At 35.2% G+C, this 21,740-nt stretch overlaps 1 protein-coding gene across 3 annotated transcripts in view; it reads right to left on the minus strand.

Moving 5' to 3' along the window:
* The window catches only part of LOC106617419 (mucin-22), a 45,320-nt gene that overhangs the window by 7,297 nt on the left and 16,283 nt on the right, over positions 1-21,740 (minus strand). For all 3 annotated transcript variants that reach the window (XM_036377431.2, XM_036377427.2, XM_036377428.2), the window contains one exon: positions 1,216-6,020. In XM_036377431.2, coding sequence (XP_036233324.2) covers positions 1,216-5,543 — 4,328 coding nt within the window. In that variant the 5' untranslated portion in view covers positions 5,544-6,020. The remainder of the gene's footprint in view (positions 1-1,215; positions 6,021-21,740) is intronic.

Below are 21,740 nucleotides of genomic sequence, written 5' to 3' on the forward strand. Positions count from 1 at the left end.
TATTGTTTATATGGGACTATTATAAATATATATAAATGCTATACAAACTGTTAACGTTTACATTTTCTTCCGACTGAAGACTCTTCAAATCTTAATTCAAGAAAACCAAAAAGGACTACAACGTTTTTCAAAAAAACTATTACCCCAGAAATCTAAGACACACCCTAATAATGATACACCCACTCGTAAGCAATCTTATACATAGAGTACATACAAATGTCATTAGATTATAGGAGCTTAAATGTCTAGGAAATGAAAACAAATGTGGCGTGAAAACATTTGTAGAATGTGAGCTCGAGTAGTGTGTATGGAATTATTATATATAATATTACTCATTTAAGAACGCACCAAAATTATGAACATAGCTGAGTTTACAAATATTATTTATATTTGCGTACGAGTGAATGCAAAAATGTTCGTGAAAGTAGGTAGACATTGAGTGATTTCAGTAACGATGTGGGTTGAATTAGCTATTCGCTCGTACAATACCGGCGAAAATTTAAACTTATATAACTACACGGTTATTTATCATACCTACTTAGCTAGAATATGACGTTTCTATAAAGTCTTGATACCTGAATTTTGGCAGACAACCACGAAACTGAACTAAATGATATAGAATATTAAATTTTACGATGGTAGAGTTGTAAACCCGGAATAAAAAAACTCTTCATTTGAGAGCGTGCGTATGCTACACAACTGTATTTAAAGTATCCTAGAGTAAATACCATAGTTCTTTCTCACTACTTTTTCATTTCTTAACCTACAATAGTAGGTATTACAACTCACAGATAAGATCTATTTTCAGTATAAAGATTGAGCTAGAAAATTTTAATGTTCTTAAAATCAATTAATTTAATAGAATGTAATTCTACTCTGCCCTGAAAGTCTTCTCAAGCCTTGTGAACTTTACTACAATATAATTATTTTGCCACCTCGAATTATCCAAACTACATATAACTCAAATATTATTTCGCTTTCTTAGAGTTATTAACCTACACAACGATCAATGTCACAGTTGCGTTATATTTGACCAAAAGTTAAAAACTTATTGTTATCTTCAATGTTAAAATGATAAGATTCCTAAGGTAGACATGTGACATAGGTGCACATATTATACGTAAAACTATATAACACATACTCGTATCGACTAATTAATTATGAAAATCCTTATCAAATGGGTTCTAGCACCGTTATGGTACGTAAATAACTTACCGATTTTTATCTTCACAGCCCGCTGGTACTTCATCTGCGCGCGCAATAATTTGTGGTACATCCCTGAATTCTTCAAATATGCTGGATCGACGCTCTATAAACTTGCCCAATTCACTGGCACTAAGCGCATTATGTCGCAGTGAAGGATCATCGAATGCAATATTGCCATAGGAGCGTTTTGAGGCGCGCAGAGCACCCTTACGTCGTACACTGCCCAAAACAGAGACATTGTCCAGACTGTAGGCGTCTAAACTAACTGGTCGGCAACGTTGACCGTAGGACATTTGCTTCTGGCGCTTACGCATTAAATAGAGAAAAGCGACAAGCAATATTAACGCCACAACACCGATTATGCTCACCGTAATGGCAATGATGACATTCACATCCGTCTCATTGGCATCGCTGGAGTTCGGACGCATACCGGCATTGATCATACCCGGCACATGATTAGGGGTGACGGCGCTATTTCCACCACCAATGGCGGCGTGCAATGTGGGAGGTAACATCGTTGTTGTTAGAGTGGCAATCGTACTGGCCACTTTGGGAATATGTGCATATGTTGAGGTGTCAACGGGTGGACTAGCACTACTTGTGGTGGTTATGATTGGCACGAGTGGAGCTATAGCGGCAGTACTGTTGCTGGTGCTGGTGGATTCTTCAGTTGTAGAGAATACTGTGTACACTTCTTGTGGATTCACAGCCATACTGGAGGTAATGGTTGGCGGTTGATTTAATATAGATGTTGGGGTCGTATATGCTGCCGTCGTCGATTCATCGAGCAGATTAATAAGAGGTGGTTCAGTGGTTGTGGTGACACTACTTGTGTTATTTACTCCAGTTATTTGTGGCACTGGAGTGCCGTCCGGATTTGTGGCTATCGTAGCCATTGTGGTGCTGCTTGTACTGATAGCTGTTGCTGATTCTCCGTCCCGCACACTGGGCAATGTCGTTTCATTGCTCACGTCAAATGTTGACACAATGTGAGACGCTTCAGTTGAGCTTTTTTCACCACCGTCGACTTTGGCGACCCCTAAATTGGTAGTAGTGGTTGGTGCTGAGGTAGTTGTGCTAGTTATTTTCACTGTCGTCTTGTCCAGTTGATCGATGACATTCGTTTCGATTGAACCATCTGTGTCATGTGTACCCTCTGCAACTGTTGTGTGATTTAGAAAATCGACAGGTGTTAACTTATTGGTGGTAGTAGTGCTACTCTCGAGCACTGACCCATTTGCTTGTAGTGTTGTTATTTCCAGTGAGATTATTGTAGTCGTCGTTTCTGCGTTTACGTTTTCGTCACTTTTAAGGGTTGTTGCCGCATATAAAACTGGTTCCACTGCTAATTGCGTTGGTGGCGTCGTAATTGGCAATTCCGTTGTGCTTGGCGATGGTGTGGTTGTGTCTGTTGTTCTGTTCACTGGCACTAATAAGTCATTTATGGACGACACAGTTATTGTTGTTTTGTTTGCCTCGCCGAAGTTCGTCACCGTCTCTTCTAGCTTTTCAATTGTACTTGAACCTGTATCGCTATTCAACGTCGTTGCAGCCGTTGCGTCGGTGGATCCCTCCGCTGTGTCCGCAATGTTCTCCGTGTGTACTTCTAATTCTACTTCATTACCAATTTGGGTAGCTTCCGTTGTTGTTGGTACTGTTGTTATGGCAAGCACTTCACTTGTTTTTGCATTAGCATTTGTTTCTACCAAATCGGTTGACAGTACCGTAGTGTTTATTAAAGTAATTGTTGCTGTTGCTGTAATATAACTACTTTCTGTGGTAGTTTCCGTGGTAACGCTTGGGGTTTCGTTTTGCGTCGCAATACCCTCGACCGTATCCACACTCGCATTCGCGTTCACATACGATTTTTGATCGCTTGCAGTCGTCGGTCTGTTCGCTTCGCTAGTCGATTGCTCACTAACTGTTAGCAATGTAGCTTGCTTCTCGGTCGCATTCGCAGTGTCGGTTACAGTTTCGGGTTCTCGTTTCAACTGCTGCTCAAGTGTAACATTGTGCATGCCATCTCCGCTGCTCATATCAACATTTGCACTGCTAATGCCTGCATCAACATTACTCAGTAGCGTAGCTTCTGTCGTCTCAGGTTGCGCTTCCAGTGCCGTTGCATTATCCCAACGCGTTGGTGCTTCGCTGACGTCGCTCGGGGGTGGTGTCGTCGAGGTTGACTGCTCAACTGGGAGCGCCGTTATCATTGTTGCAGTAGTTGGCGTTTGTGTTGTAGTTGTTTCATTTGATATTGGCATTGCTGTCGCTGCGCCAGCAGCTACGTCCAACAGTGCCACTGGCGTCGTTGACATAATAATGAAATTGAAATCTTCGCTTGGCTGCCGTTGCGTACTACTCACCTCAGTCGCGTTGAATTTTTCCACACTTGCTTTCTCAGCATTCGTGAGCAGTGCCGATGATTCAGTTGCCATCGCCGAAAACTCATTTAGCGGCTTTCCAATGCCAGCTGTCGCAACGGTACTCGTGAAATCAGCGCGCTTATCGTTGTTATCAATTGATAAGTCGCTTGAAAGTTTTGTTTGTGTGCTGGGCGGTTTGGTGGTAATTGTAGGCATTGTGTGAGTGGTATCAATTTCATTCATTGTTTGCGTGGCACTAAATTCGGGTCCGATATTGAATACCGCAAACCCTTCGGTAGTCTGATGAGTTGCAGTTATGTTCTCTACGCTAGCGTTGGTCTTAGAAAGTCCATCTGATTCCCATTTTTCAGCCATTTGAAGAGGTAACTCAGTCTTTGGGCTCTTCACTGAATCAATTTTATCCTCCTCCAACGCATTTCCTGTCAGCAGATTTTTTCCAACTGTATCCCCGGATTCCAATTCGCTGCGCATTCCCATCACATTGGTCCAATCTAACAAATTTTTCTCACTGTAATTACTCACATTCATCGTTCGCTCGGTGGTTAAAATTTCATTTGCTTGCCAACGAAGATCTGTGCTTTTGTTGTCTAACAAAGTAGTACCATTTATATTCGGTGCTTTGGGCACCATTCTCATGCCTGCCAATGACCAAACCTCTGGTCCATCGGGTAGGTTCATTTGGGGGCTCGTTGAATTATCATTAAAGAATTTTGCTCGTTTCTCGGCTGAGGAAGTGTTATTGATATGCCAATTTGCTTGAGATTCTTCCTTTGTCACTGTAGGCTGCGTTACTTTAACAACAAAAGATTCCGTTTCAGTCTCTGGGGCTTTATTTAGCTTTAAGTTTTCTTCCTTCAGATTTTTAGTTATTTCTGCAAACGATCTTTGTTGATTGGAATGGACATCACTGCCACTTTCTTCAGAAACTTTGGTATCTCTTTCATCATTTGTTTTTGTTTCTAATATAGAATTTTTTGTTGTTTTAATTTTGTCGCCCTTAGGTTTTTCTCCAAAAGCCACTTCTAATTTATTTTCGCTACTATGCGCAGCACCCATTGATTCTTCTAAACTATAAGCATCGTGCCCACTCTCAATATTACTTTTAGACATGCTATTGACATCCTCAGTGCGACTCGTAGTTGGCATGTTAAGCTTCACAGCGATATCTTCCAAATCTTTTAAAATTTCCTCTGTTGTTGCTGGCTGCTCAGTTTTATCATCTATAGAATCAGCGTTGACCTGTCGTGCCTCATTCTCCCGTAACGTCATTTCATCCAAACCATTATTGATATGTTTTTCTAAGTCTACAGTTGGCAGCGGCTTACCCAACCACTTATCAGCTTGACTAAAAACGTGTTGTACATGCGCGGTATTCAATTCTTTCTGTTCTTCGCTCAACTGTCGCATGTCCACTGGCTTATTTGTGACCTCACTTGCAGCATGATGCCCTGTAGAGACATTAGATAGCAATTCTTTCACATTCATCTCACTTTCTTTCATCATCTCCTTAGTGTTCTCCGCTTCAAGACTTTCTACTCGATTTAGCACCAACGTTTCGCCTGGCTTGTGCTCACCTGTGTTCACATCGTGATTACCCAACGCGGGCAGTAACTTCATGCTTTTCACCGATTGTATATTTTCACTTTTACTACCGGCGGTTTCGAAGACGCTGGCACTTGCGTTTGCGTTGCCACTCTCGCCTTCTGCTGATTTGCTTATCAAGCCTACTTCATCGCCGCTTATGCTCGTGCTCGGATCAGTCGGTTCAGTAACTGTTGTCGCTGCAATGTCATGGACACTCGTTGTGAATTCCAAACTTCGCGTGGCGTCATCGATTGCACGTCGACTGAAGTGTCGTCGCAGTGGTGTGTGTGGCAGAACGCCTGCGAAGCTTTGTGTAATCAGTGCCAATATGAGCGCCTGATAAAGTGTGATTGGCGAAATTGGTATCATTTTTGTTATTGTTATTAATAATGCTGAATATTACAACCAAAAATTATTGTTTAATAATTGTTGTATGCTTCTTCTCTGCTGCTTCAAATGAAGTTCAAGCGAGTAATTTAAACTTGCTCTTAATTAAATTTTAAAGTGCAATTTTCGTTTGCTTGTTCTTTCACCAGCGCTACTAGTTTCGAAAAATTTGCTTTTATATGTATGCGTACATATGTATGTCTTTCTACAGTTTTGTGAATGTTGATTACCCTCTATATACAGATGGTTTTTACCGCTTTTGTTTGGCTTTGAGTGTTTCGCAATTGCCTGCTGACATTCCATGCGCCCATTTTGGCTGTTCACTTGTCGGTTTGTAGTCCGTAGCGCGGCGTTAATGGCTGGGCGCGCATGCGCTTCGCAGTTTTGGCTGCCGTTTCTTCCAATTAATGTCAAATTTACCTCGTTAAATGCTTTGAAACGCTTTGACCTTTATGGCGACTGTAAATAAAAAAAAAAAACAATTTTATTAATTAAATTGGTGAAACTGCTGATTATGCAAAACATGATGAAACTGCTGATTATGCAAAACATGATGTTAACTATATGATAAGTATAGAAGCATATTAAAGTAATGGGAAAAGTATTTCATTTCTTATGAGCTATAAATTGTACTGCACATGATTCCAACTCAGGCTCAGATTTTGTGTGTTCATGCCCCATAAAAGAGCATCTAAAGCTGTTTTGTATTATATTACATAATATTCGAAAGCTATATTTTATCGTAGGAATTTATCTGATAAGTGAAATGATGAAATCTTTTGGGTAATAAAGCTTGGGTAAGTTTTGAAGTGTGTCAAAGTATATCACCTTTAGGTGCTGGTAATTAATTTCGCCTGGTTCTACGTTAATATCAGAGAAGGTAGCTTGTTAGAAGCAGATAGAATATGATCGTGCTGAGATCATAAATAAACTCTGACTAAGATTCTTCTAGGTGACATATCCTCAAGAAGCAACTGGAGAAGAAGTTGCACAGATTAATCGACAAGATCAACTTATGTATATAGTATGTATGTTTACCCTCTGACCTATGAAAAGTAATAAAAAGTATGACATGACCGGATTCTAAAATTATTAAAACACATGACGCCGGCGATATTTAAAGTCTTTATATAGAGAAGTCTTGCATTTTGTAATAATTTTTTGAATGCCCTATATATGAAATTTACACACATACCCTTATTCAAATCTATATATAGAATTTTTTGAACTTTTACGTTCGTTTACCGTTGTAGATATGTAAGAATATAGCAATCTAGGTATAATGACAAAGTCAATCGCCTGAGTTCATTAGCCTAATACTAGTATTTGTTTATGCCAATGTTTCTTTGGTGTGTCAAAAACCATGCACGTATGTTATCTGACTAGCTTCATCAGCCATATTTACTGCGCCAACTCTGCAAGGTACGAAAGTAAAAAGGGTGCTTCATTCAGAAATCACCACATTGAATGTATTTACATTTCATTCCTAAATGAGTTCGCAATTTATAGTATTAATGTGATTACTAGCCTGAATAAAAATGGAGGTAAATGGGGATGATAGTGAACAGATGATACAAATCTAGTCAAGAAATAACGATTTAAATTTTCAATAATTGTCGCTCGATTACAAGATTTTCATTAAAATATCTCAAACATTATATATATGTATGTATATGTGACAGGTTGAGGCACAAACATAAACCATACATTTTTTGGGTTTTTCCGTTACAATTGGGATCGAATGCACACAATTTACACCTGATTCAGGATACAAATATTTAAAGTTTATGAGTGTACATATTTGCATTTGAGTGAAAGAAAGACTTGCGTGATCATTTGGGAACATTTGTTTGATAAACTCAACACTGCAAGCGCCATTTAGTCTATTGCTTGCCAAATGTAAACAAAAACTAAAAAAAAAATCAAACTTTTTATTACAAATGGTATGGCATTTGATTAACTGCACAGACTATAGAAAGGGTGGTAATCATATGTAATGACGATGATGCCAATGAACTATGATAGCTAGTACATTTGATTATATTTATATAAATGTACGTATGTATGCAAAGTATCATTAAATTTGATTGACATGAAGCAAGTAATAACTGAAAAGTAAAACTCACACGCCAATGGAAATATATGTACATACCATATATCCTTCGATTAGTGCCTTAACTCGCCGGTAGTGGTTTTCAAGAATGAAATGCCAGGAAAATACCTAAAACATGCATATCCAAAACTTGTGTGTGTGTGTGTGTGTGTGTAGCCACGTGACAAGCACGCTTGACGCTATTCGAATGCACAAAGTTATGTATGAATGCATTGACATGAAAATTAATGGTGGAAAACATGTTTGTTATAGTTTGAATAATTTTTACCTACTACTATACGCTCGCGTTTTCAGTGAAGATACTGACCAAAGATAAACGTGAAAACGTAAATGTGCGACTATTGTAGCATGAATGTAATTTGTTATTAAAAATGCATGCGAAATAAACATGCATACACGGATAAATGAGCATGAAATTTCCTACAAAATATTATTAGATATAGTCAGAACTTAGAAATTTTATCACTTTGACCCTTCCTCTTTCAGTTTAGAACAATGAGCATAGTTCAAAGTTGAGTGAACCGTGGGTCAATAAACCAAATTGTATACAGTTCGAAAAACATTACAGCTATGATATTATATGATATTAACAAAATAGCATGCGTGTAATAAGTAAAAAGTCAGTGTGACTTTGCATAGATACTTGTATATATCAACATATATCATATATGTACTTTTAAACATACATATTATCATTAATATATTGAAAGGTGAGGCGAAAAAATTATGTACATGGATTCACTTCTTCAGAAATAAATTAAAGTCATTAATATATACAAAATTTCACTGAAAGAATTCTTTAATAAACTTTAATTATCTAATTTTTTCATTTTCTTATCTACAAGCTTTTCCAGGTATTTATCACATACAGACACATACACATAAGCTCGCTTTCATCTTGATTTATTTTCCTTAAATAAAGATATACAGATGTAATTAATTTACATAATGTGTGTGGTTAGCATTGGCATTTGAAAGTGAACGTTCATGAAGAATGAATGTTGTTTGTGTGAGAAATTGAATTTTCTCAAAGTTGTAGTATACTTTTAGGCTTAAACAAAATTGAAGTAGTCACAAACCGTAGTGTTTAATAATTTTTTATACAGGAACACACACACATTCATATATATTATAATACACATGCCTTACCTACTGGAAAGTTTGAATTTATGAGACAAACACTTTGTTATCATAATGACTGAACTTTATTAGGATATTTTCAAGGCTAAAATTGTTAAAATCTTTTTTCGTAAGTTTGGCTAACAGATTAACTTACTAAGGAATGAATTATTTGATGAGTCAGCTTATTTATCTGTCACTCATGCGTATGTTTCCAACGAAATCGGTATAATATAATTTGATTTTAACGGAATAGAAGATCAGTAGTTTCATGATTGATTATCAAATCGACCAAGTTTTCTGAACATTTTCTCGATCTTAAGTGAATATAAAACTGAATAAAAACTTGTTGGATTTTTAGGATTTTAAAATATAATTAAAAGATTGCATGATATGGTAGGCTTTGATAGTATTATTAAAAAGGCGTATATGTTGGACTGTAAGCAACAACGTGAATATTTGTATTAGGTCCTTAAAACGGTGTATGAGAAATCGAATAGGTTCAATGGCAAATAATTTGTATCGATTTACAAAATACAAAAAATAAAAATAAAAGACAGAAAAAAAAATTGAGCAATCAGTATTGTTATATTTTGTTTAAAATATTTGCTCTTTTGAATTAATTTAATTTTCAAAATTAATACTTAATGAATGATTTTCATACCCGTATATTCTAGCTTAACAGTTTTCGTTTTTGAAATCAACCTTAATTGCAGCATAAAAAAAACTAAGAGTTATTGGTTTTCTTCGGTTGTTGATAGCCTATTCTTACAGACTTATGTAATAACAGTCATGTGTAAAAAATTTAAATAACTTTAATATAAAAGGTAAATTATTTGTAGTGTTATTACTCACAAAAGGTTTGTAGAAAATTATTTGATTATACTTAAAGACTTTGTTCTCTATTGCCTTTTTTATTAAGGAATTGAAAAAAAACACGTTATTTTCTCTTTGAAATTTAGGCTGGCTGGACCTCTTGAAATGTTAACAATGGGAGAAACTCTCGAAGTGCGAAGCATTCCTGTGTTCACATGTTGGTCATGCTAGTATTTTGCACATGTCGTTTGCAATTTATACATTCAACTAAGCTCTCGTTGACTTTTTTGTACCTTAATTGCTTATCGTTGCTGTTTATGCTCATTATGTATACCTTCAACATGCCATTAGTTCCACTCAATGTTGCATAGCATAACGTCTGCACTTGCAATTCGTTTGATAGTTACAGTTGATGTGGAAGAAATGCGTGCAAAATATGTACTAACAATACATGCTCGTATATTCGACATAATACACTTAAGAATATTACAACACCAACCGTAGGTATAAAATTTGTTCGAAAACTGCTAAAATTATAGTAATAATATATGAAAAGAGGTCTAGCGCCACAAACCCTCGGCTTAGAAATTGATTTTTATACCCTGAACAGGGTATATTAAGTTTGTCACGATGCTTGTAACACCCAAAAGGAAACGTCGGTCTGTCCGTCTGTATATACGCAAGCTTGTCCCTCTGTTTTTGAAATATTGATCTGAAATTTTGCAGATTTGTTGGAACCAATATCAGACAACTATATCATATAGCTTTCATTCAAACTGGACGATCAAAATCAAAATAACGATCTTTTTATATATTTTTTATAATATAAAAATGCATCTGTGAAGGGTATTATAGCTTTGTTGGAGCCGAAGTTAACGCTCTTTCTTGTTTACAACTACTTTTGGCAAATGTGATAAAGATCTGTCAATTCCGCAGTCTTTGTAACTATTGGAGCCTAATGACATTCACAATTCGGGAAGCATTTTGGAAATAATTTCCGGAAATTAGTTGGACATTAACATCAAATTACTACAAAATATTATATTAATTGTAGTATCCTTTCTTAAATCTCTCACATACACGCAGAATGCAACATATGTATATAAATAAAAACTGATCATCCAACAGAAAATTGAAGATTGTAAAAAAAGACAGTTCTCAAAAACCGGCCATAAAATCATCATTAGATGATCAAATGGATGTGAATACAAGGATACATAAAACTCTTGAGTTTATGTTGAAAAAGAAGATAAATTTTGAGCACCAAACATTAGGAAATAAGTAAAATCAGGTAACCTTAATAGTATTACTCAAAACGAGGGTAGTTTTTCAATTTTTTATACGAAGTGGTCATTTGATAGAAATAGCAGGTCTAGCTGATTTTCCTATATGTTACACGCAGCATATTTGCTTGAAAAATGTCTCCTAGCTGTTAAACTCGTGTGAGATTTCTACCGACAGTGCGTGCGATGCGGTTTAACGGTTTGTTCAACAACCGCAAGACATTTTGGAAGTCAGTCGCATTATCTCTCTAATAAACTACTTACCACACGACGAAAGCCGCCAGTACAGTCAAATACTTATATAAAATTAAATATATACCAATATATGTACAAGTATAAGTCTTAAGTGACAAGTATTTACCTAAGCACATATGGTGCAAAAGTTTGTACGCTTTGGTTAACGCTCTAGTTTGCAACTGAGTCTTACATATTTAATAATTATGTATATACATTAAATAGAGATACATATGTACTTAATTGATTAAAAGTTTATGAAACCAAGACAAAATTGTCAACGAAAACAAATGTGCTAGTTCTTTCTTGCTACATTGTTTGCTAAAAAGAACCTTCAGGTCGCATTAAGGTTACTTAATGAGGGAAAAATATATTTTATGAATATCTTTAACTTGATTTTGAACGTTCAGTTTGAACCATAGCCATATCCTCTAGTGGTCAGATATCGGCGATTCTCACAAATTAGCAGGCTTCTTGGAGAAAAAAGGACGTATGCCAAAGTTCAGATCGATATTTCAAAAACTAAGCGGCTAGTTCGCTTACAAACCGATGAACATGGCTAAATCGACTCAGCTCGTCACGCTGATACTTTACAGACATACCTATATACTTTATAGGGTTGTGGGAAACTTAATATACCCTATTCAGAGTATAAAAATATACAAGTGCAGATAACTTGAAATATCACTTCAGTATAAGAATAAGCCAAATTTTCTCCAATCAATTTAACATTCATAAATTGTCTCCTGGGAATAGCATTTGCGCTAGTGGTGATGCATCAACTGAAATTACACATTAGCTGGCATAACTATGTATAAATGTGTGTGTTTGTTTTTGCATCGTCACATTAAGCGACATTCTGCTGCACAATGCAGCTGATCTTGATCTCGATCGCGGTCATATGCAGGCTGCACAATTGCTGTATACATGTACGCTGTACAGTCTCTTGATTCCGCCATCAATATTGCGATTTTTCGCACAGATCTATACAAATATTCATTGAATATCTGCCTGAAGCTTGGCGCTTAATTTTATTTTCCAGCAATCACACTAACAATTTGTTGTTATTACACATATGTATCTGCTATAGACGTTATGGTTTTTGTTTTTGCAGCTAAATCTGTTATTATTATTTATTATGCTATGATCTACAATATGTCGAGTTTTGCTGGTACGCTTTGCGCGCTTAATTCTAAATGAAATCATCTTAATTGGAACGCGAAAAGTGGAGTAGTAGAATGGAGTGGAGTGGAATGAATTTATTTGCTGCTTCAACTGTGTTGGTGCGACGTCATTTTAGTAAACGTGGTCATCAAGTATAGCGAATAAAGCTTGCTTGCAAAGTGTATGAACAATGAATGTGTTTGTGCGATTGTGTTAGTATAATTATATGCTTATACTGGCAAATAGCTACAGTAATAGCATGCGATATAATGAGCATAAAACCTAAACCTAAATACTGGTCCACAATACATATGTTAATACCCAGTAAGGAAAGTGAATAGCAAAAGCATTATGGAATCACCAAAAATAATGTATGAGGAAAATTAAGAGAATTGTACACTTTAAGCTCGATGTAAAAATTTGCATAAATAATAGCTTTCCTTCCAAAGAATTTCTCAACTTAAATTAAAATTCAACAAATAGATATGCAATGTAAAAAATTGAAACAAATACACGATTTCTGAAGATATTAGTACTTAAGTTAGTGGTAACCTGAATTTAGTTTACCTTGTAAGGCACGAATGTGCGTTCCCTCTAACCAACTTATAGACGTTAAACAACTAAAGCCATGATCATTCTCTGTTTCGTTTTATTCAACCGAATTCTCTTTCCACTTTACAACTACGGTTTCTTAGCGTTTCTATATGCAATGAGTTTTCTTTGTTTGCACATCTTGCACATGCGTGCAGTGTGTGTCATTACTCTTGATTTCAGTTGCACGCCAAATGAAGCAAGTACAACATTTTTTCTACCTTTTTAGGTGGGTTAATAAGTATGCGTTCGTCTATTAGTCATGCATCTAAATATATCTAGCATATAAATGATTGCACAACAACAATGTGCACAAGTGCTTTTAACTATTTAAATGCATTTACCATAACTTAAAGCAAGAGAATCAAACTGTTGTTTTGTGAGATCACAGGAAGTCAAAATGGTCCAATTTAGAACTTCATTTTGCTTTTTCCAAATAGTCCAGATCTTTTGTTTTTCGAAAAATAATTAAATTAAAACAAGTAAGGAAGGGCTAAGTTCGGATGTAACCGAACATTTTATACTCTCGCAAAGTCAAATGGTATACTCGTTTGAGATTTCTTTGTGGATTGACTGATATTTTCGGTAGAAGGTCAACTATAGGCACTGGGGTCCACATATTTAGTACTTAGGGGTTTGAACAGTTTTATTTCGATTTAGACAATTTTTGGCCACAAGGTGGCATACTTTAATTGCATTATTCACGCAAATTTTTACCCCGATATAATCATTGTTACCTGATTTACATAGTGGAAAGTGAAAGAATCAGATGGAATTGAAAATGGTGTTACATGGGAAGTAAGCGTGGTTGTAGTCCGATTTCGCCCATTTTCGCACTATGACATAAAAACATGAAAAGAACGATATGCACCGAATTTGGTTGAAATCGGTTGAGCAGATCTCAAGATATGGGTTTTCACCTAAAAGTGGGCTGTGCAACGCCCACTGACTAATTTTGAACGCGGTTCCTATAAAGCCAATTTATACCATCTCAGAGATAAAATGTAATGTCTCTGGCGTGTTTAGTGTTTGATTTATCGCGCTTTTAGTAGTTTTTAACAGTACCGTTATATGGGGAGTGGGCGGAGTTGCCATCCGATTTCAACTATTTTCACACCGTCAATAAAAGTGCTAAAAACATAAAAACAACTAGTGAATTTTGTTATTATAGCATTAGCGGTTTAGGAGATATGCACATTAAACCTATTAGAGGCGGGACCACGCCCACTTTTTAAAAAAAAGTTTTAACTGCAGATGCCCCTCCCTAATGTGATCCTGTGTACCAAATAACAGTCTTGTATCTTATTGCGGAGCTTAGTTATGGCAAGTTATTTGTTTTTGATTAATGGCGTTTTGTGGGCGTGGCAGTGGTCCGATTACGCCCATCTGCAATACCAACCGTCTCACGGTACCAAGAAACATGTCTACCAAGTTTGATAAAGATATCTCAATTTTTACTCAAGTTAGAGCTTGCACGGACGGACGGACGGACAGACAGTCACCCGGATTTCAACTCGTCTCTTCATCCTGATCATTTATATATATATAATCCTATATCTAACTCGATTAGTTTTAGGTGATACAAACAACCGTTAGGTGAACAAAACTATTATACTCTGTAGCAACAGGTTGCGAGAGTATAAAAAAAACGTGTAGACCTTATGGGAATGTTAGTAATAAATGAAACATTATTATGATAAAATGTAAAACGTATTTTACCATGGGTGTGTTTGGAATCACTTATAAAGCCATTTATGACAAATTCAGAACACATAATTAATTAATTCTGATAATACGATATTAAAAAAAAAAATTATTTATGTCCTTCGATATATTCGAATAATTTGGGCTCAGGATTAAGCCATAATGTAGTAATTATAGAATATGCATATATTATACTAGGCATGGGTGTGTGGAAGCAAGCTCTTTTTTCATTTAACATTGTTAATTTATAGCAAATACTTAGGATAGTCAATTGACCTACTTATTACGCATTCACAAAATCCAAAATCTTACATACATACTCGTATACGCACACCAATAAATTTTTCCAAAGATAAATCAAACTTAGTTGACGTGAGAACATATTATTAACATTAACCCTATTCTAATAAAGCACTTTTTACAATAAATAACAACATAATTTAGATATTGGCCAACTTTCTCGAAATATAGAAATATACATACATAGATAAGTTAATTGCATAAAGTTTCATTTTATTACAAACAGGAAACTAATATTTCACCTCAACTATTAATGGCATGCTAAAAAAAGCATATATTTGATGGTCGAGTTTAGGGATGGGCAGATTTTTCCGTATTTTAAGCCACTAAATAGTGGGTTGGGTGCTAATCAAAGAACATGCAAATTGTCAGGTGAGAGGATATAAAGGATAATAAAATATTAATATGACATCACTGCATTTTATGGCAGGGCGGTCCGATAAATACTTAGTCTATAAGAGAAAAACGAAACAAAAAAGACTGAGGAAAATAATAACTATTTCTCAACATAGCCTAATTTTAGACCGCTACCCTTGAAACAGCTATGCTTCAACTTATTTCACCATTCTGAATGATACGTTTTCTGGCAACCATCGCGCTTTCTACTGCTCAATACTTCATGTAGGATATAAAACACTCCATTTTTGGAGATGCCTTCAGTCTCAATATGGAAAAAATAGAGTCACCATATACAGCATCCAAGCCCTTTGATTTCTTTGGCAATATTAGCGTTATTGGGCGGTGAGACTGAGTACTTGTCGGACACAAGTTCTAATTAGAAACTTTTATTTAATAATTGTTGTTTTCATTCATTGTCGAAACTACATTTTTTTCAGTTATATATAGGTTTAGCAGTCTATTTGTATACATATAATTTCGCTGGTACTTATACTCATGTAAAAACTTATATAATATATTATATATTTTTGGTGCTGATAATGACTACAATCAAAATTGCTCATTTGAATTTGGTGCAAAAAGTAACTGTGAATATTAAAACATTACCGGAAACGTTTAATTTTGATTTTTTGTGTGTTTTCCTGGTTTTTTATATGTTTGGAACAGCTTTTGTAGATTTCAATGGGATTTTTGGGTAAGTCGTTATTATTTTGCTTGTCTCGCATTCTTAGATTTGGCATTTCATGTCATACAGGTAAGTTTATATTCAACCATATAACTTACTGCACATCTGAATATTTAATGTTTGTGTTTTTGATGTGGAATTTTAAGCTCGCACACTAGCTTAATTAAATAAGTTTATTGCACAACAATTATATGATATTGAATGTGTATCTTGGGAGTATTTTAAAAATGATAATATAAAAACTCTTATTTATTGGAAAACATGGCTTTAATATCCCTTAAGATAAGGGTTAACAGTATTCACATTTTTAGTATATATACTTTGAACAGTTTGTAACACTCAGAAGAAAACGTATTCTTTTTTTTATGTAATAAAAGCTTTTAGTAATATGCATATCTGTGTATGTGTATATTTGCCACAATTTTTTGTCAAAATCAATAAATATAAACATTTAGAGCTGCTGATTGTGGAAATCTCTATAAAATAGCTGCTAATATCAACTATTTAGAGCATGCGGGTTCAATGTCCTACATATACACATAAAAATCTTGACCTGGTTCTAACAAAATTAGTGCTTTAGAGCAATTATTTGCTGGTGTGTCGCAAAGTAATTCGTAGAAGCTCAAAATAATTGCGTGAAAATTACGCGCACAAAACGTTAAGCAATGAAAATTAACATAACGACTCCGACAAAATGTCAAACTAATGACATTCGAGTTAGGAATAATAATAATATTTATATATGTAAGTATTAATAATTACGTAAAAATAAGTACAAATACATCAACGCAGACGAAAATAAACTTGTATGATGTAAATAGTACATATTAATATCGCGCTTAAAGTTTTGGCGAGTTTTATTATATATGTACTTATATTAACGAGATTCTCACACCCCACCAGTAAGGATCCACAAATAGGTCACGACATATTTTAAGCAGTCTACGAATGGCTAGAACATTTTCGTCAGAATTAATCTGAAACCCACGAGGGTCCAGAAATTGCGGACGTCCGTAAACTTTATGGCGACGTATGGTCGATGGCGTCTTGAAAGACTCTCATACTAGCTGGAATAGCTTATTGCAACTCGCAAAAAATCGGAACGACGTTAAAGCTTTTATTTTGATGCTACGCTCCTACCCGAGTTAAAGGAAATACTATATATATAATTATATATTTGGGAAATTTAGAGAGTTAAAAAATGAGTTTGTGTCACAATGGTGTCAGTCTCGTAAGATCAATAGTTGTTTTTTTGTTTGCTTGCATATAGACGGTGACATTGTTTATAAAAATTATGGATATATTGGCCTAGGTTTTTTCTATTGTAAGGTTATCAATAATAATATATAGAATTATTTAATGAACTCCCACAACATTGAATTGTAGCTTTTCGACGCTATACATAATATAAATATACCATATACAATATAAGTATATATTGTATAATAAAAATAAAGAAGTCACTCACATTCACTTTCAATGGCATTTAACAACTTCACACCTTTTTTCTGATAAAACAATGAATTTACACAAAAAAAGGAGACATGCTCATACGGTAGCAACGGAAGGTGTCAAAAGCAAAGTGTCAAAACATGATCACCCACATGTACTCGTATTCATTACAGATGCTTGGAAATGAAAATAATATGCGTGGGAAATACATTGCCGCATAAGAAATTACTTCCATGAAAGGGAAAAGCCTATTATTACTGACAATTTAAGAGCACTTGTGCGGTTTTTAATGGAACTGCACTTAAAGCATTTAGAACAATGAAAACTCAAGAGGCTTTTATGTGGGAGTTAGAAATAATCTCTAAAGTGGTTGGAAAAGAAATGGTGATGCAGCACGTCTGCTCTTATGTTTAGAAACCCCTATGATTTTTGATGAATTCACATTTTATTTTTTAAGCAGCGCATTTTTCAACAAGAAATTTTAGTAATTTACACACATGCATACACACATACAATACAAGGGTTAGATATGAGAATTCCTGATAGAAACAATAAAAAAAGCATATAAAATAAATAAAATCGGCACTTGGCACTTATTCATATATTTTTTAAACTGAATTTCGTGGACTTTAATCAAAAATCGTTTCAGCCCACCGGAAGGCGTTTAGAGAATATGCACAATTTTTTAAAACCTGATTTCGTTGCAAGCTGTTTACGTTTCCTAATTTTTGTTGTTACTTATATTATAATTTTTTATAGTAAGCACGACTGTTTTCAAGATTATTGCCACCACAGTGTTATGTATGTATGTACATACTATACAATTACATAAATATTCTATAGATATTCCTATGTGAATTTGCACAACCGGAAGAATCATGCGATACGAAATTCACGATAACTACAGCACATGATCAGAAAAACAAACTTCCTTTCAACTTTTGAAAATTGATGTTATATGTATGTATATATATGGTGATATCGGTGAATTTAACAACTTTTCGGTCGTTATCTACATGGATATTCCAGTGCTGGCTAGCATAATTGACAAATAAAATGGTCAGCAATTTAAAATCACATATGCTGAAAATGGTAATAGTGAAATGAGCAGTAGACGAACATTTATTATGTACGGTTTTCATTTTTGTCAACCGAATTGGCATTTTATTGAAAAGTTTGTGAGAATTGTAGCAACAAGTGAAATCAATAGACTCGCTGCCACTCGAACAATTTTTCTCGATGCGGTATGACAGTGAATGCATGTGTATAGAAATTGTATTCGCAATTTTGGCACGATAAAACAACCATATACTTTGTGAAAATACATATGTATATCATTGTCAACATGATATGTGAGAATTATTTAATCACTTTGAGGTAGATTTCAAACGAGGTGTTCAATTTAGTATTTCTGGCTATTCCCGATTATGAATCACCTGTGACGGCATTAACCTTACACCAGAAATATTTTCCAAAACAACAATTTTGCCGCAAAGCCCCGATGCTAATTGCCCGGATTGAAGATACAATCTACACGGCAGACGCCAACATCAGTACTAAATATCAAAGCCGCATACACTTATACTAACATACATACATAGGTACATACGTATGTATAACAATGCCAAGAATATCCAGAAGAGTTCACGAGTAATAATTTGCAGCATTAGCACCGCTGTCAAGATGGGGTAACAACAAAAGAAGTCTTCGCACGCAATTGAAACTAAACAACAACTACAACTATATACCATACATAGTAAATGACGGAAGGGTGAGAAAGTTGAATTGTTGTTGAATTACAATATAAACACATTACTTGTACAACAAGTGCAAAAGCGGATTATGGCGGCGAAGACATTGAGCATGAGTATCAAAACATTATCAAACAATGAACCAGTAAACTAGGGGCACTCAACACTTGCCCGCACAAATACACATATATGTACATTGCATGTACACATATACATACATATGTATGCCCGTGGCAAATGATGTGATGTGATGTGAAAACACACTTTCGGTGTAATTTATTTAAAAGAAAAATTTCCACATCGCCCGCTGTCTCCTGTCTGCTGTCTGTGTCAACTAACAATTGTGGTTGAAACTGCAGATTTTCTTCCAAAAGGAGGAGTGACTGCTGCTGCTCGAATGAACACAGATGCCGCTTGCTGAAAGTAAAAGTGTTTGTGATGGCATCTTATTACCGCACAGCCAGCATAATAGACAGACAAACCGGCAATTGGTGCATTAACTTCTACAAACACATACATTCACCTCTAAGTTCAGCCGAATGCAGCACGTCGGTTCGAAGCAAAATCAACAGTTACCACACAGTGTTGCGTTTTAGAAACTTAGTGAATTATATGATTAGTTTAAAGAAAATGAAACTTTAGAAATTATTACTTATTGTTGGAAATTTCTTCTCGGACACGAAACAATAATAAATTGATTATTGTTGTCGCAGATGGGATATATTTTGTGGTTGGGTTATAAGCCTATCCTCGTTGTTTTCTTAATGGACCGGATGAGGCCAGCAATTTTAGAAAATGACGACTGCAAACAATCTGAGGTTTACGATATATATGTTATATATGTATATGTTCCTTGAAGATACGATCTCAGATGATGGATAATCGTGTAAAATAAAAATGTCTTATCGCCTTTCAAGAAATTACTGATATATGGTAAACGTCAAGAAAGTGTTTAGAGTTAAAATTGTGAGGAGAAATTAAGTAATCGCTATAGTCACAAAATAATACGAGCAAAAAAGTCAGCCTTTCAAAACTAAAAATATTCGACTTTGGGATGTTTTTCCAAATAATTATCAATCAAAATGAAGATCGGTTTTTCACCCAGAAGTTGTTAACAACAAAAACACATACAAGACGGAAGCAATACTCCAATTTTTGAGATTTAATTTTTAATTTTTCGCTCATAACCTATCGAAAATAGTCAAGGTAATACTAAGCACATTTACCACTGAAACTGCCAAGCATACCGCAATTCAAGAGTTCGTCGTGCCAGTCACGCCTGCGCCAGCCAATGCCCTAAACAAACCAAATAAAACGTGTGAAGAGCTGACGTAGCTCAGCTGTTGAATGCACAGACACTCTACCAAAATGAGTCATTTATTGGCTTGTGTGTTGAATTATTTTTTTCATACGCTTTAAATGCATTTAGTTTTTTGGACTTTTACTTTTCATGCCTCCTGCATTGATGGAGCTTATAAATAGTGCAATTTTACGCTAATTTCGATATGCAAACCTGCATAAAACAACAAAAACAATTTCAAAATATATAACCGAACATGTGATTGGGCCAACAAAAAGGCCAAAAGTCGGTGCAACATACACACACCAACACATCCATAACTACAAATTTACATTATAGTAAAAGCACGGTACTCGCGTCTCAACTCATACACGCAGCAAAGGCAAAAAGAAGTTGGCTTTATAAAATTACTTATAAGTCAATTTATAATTTACAAGCGTGCGCGTCACTGTTAAAATGTTGTTGTTGCGATTGCTATTGTGACGCTATTTTATGCTCGATGCTTAACTTAAACTCAGTATGTGTAGTGCACCACTTCGTATTATTTCATCTCTACTTTAAAGCATTTCATTTGTTTGTTATAAAATTTACGTAATCTTTTTATGCGCATGCGAACCGTCACTTCATGTTAATGCTGACTGTGAGACAACAAAAATATTTAAAAGAGACACGCCGATGAGTCATTCCTTCCCTCGACAGTAGCTTTGACTCTTGTCTACACTGACATTTGAGCGGTTAGTTCGACGGACGGCTTACAAAACAAATGCAAAGGTAAACGAATAATATACAGTTATGAGCAAAAATATTAGACATTTGACATTACTTGTGGGCGCTGAACAGGATCAGGAATGTATTGTTTCGCCTTGAATGCGAACCCACGGCCTACTCATTGGCCATCATGTACAACAAATTGTAGCGCTAAATTCTCTCTTGAGCTCCTATTTTTGAAAGAACAAAAAATGTTAAAAATTTGTTTCTTATTGTTTTTGCTAAATAGCTTTATTCAATAATGATTACTGCTTTATTTCTGCACATTGCTGTAAGTACATAAATACATAGCATATATAAAAATCGGCATGTGAGGGCAGTAACGCTATGGCTGCACATGCGCGCCACGCCACTATAAATCTGAAAATCTGATTACCAATTTGCACTGGATTTTAGTTAGTTAGTTAGCTCGTCAACATCGTGACATTTTCGTGTGCTTACATATGTATGTATGTATATTTATTTTTGTTCGTCATGCTCTGATCCAAACCCATTGTTAC

The sequence above is a fragment of the Bactrocera oleae genome, chromosome 2, assembly GCF_042242935.1.
Source record: "Bactrocera oleae isolate idBacOlea1 chromosome 2, idBacOlea1, whole genome shotgun sequence".
NCBI lineage: Eukaryota > Metazoa > Arthropoda > Insecta > Diptera > Tephritidae > Bactrocera > Bactrocera oleae.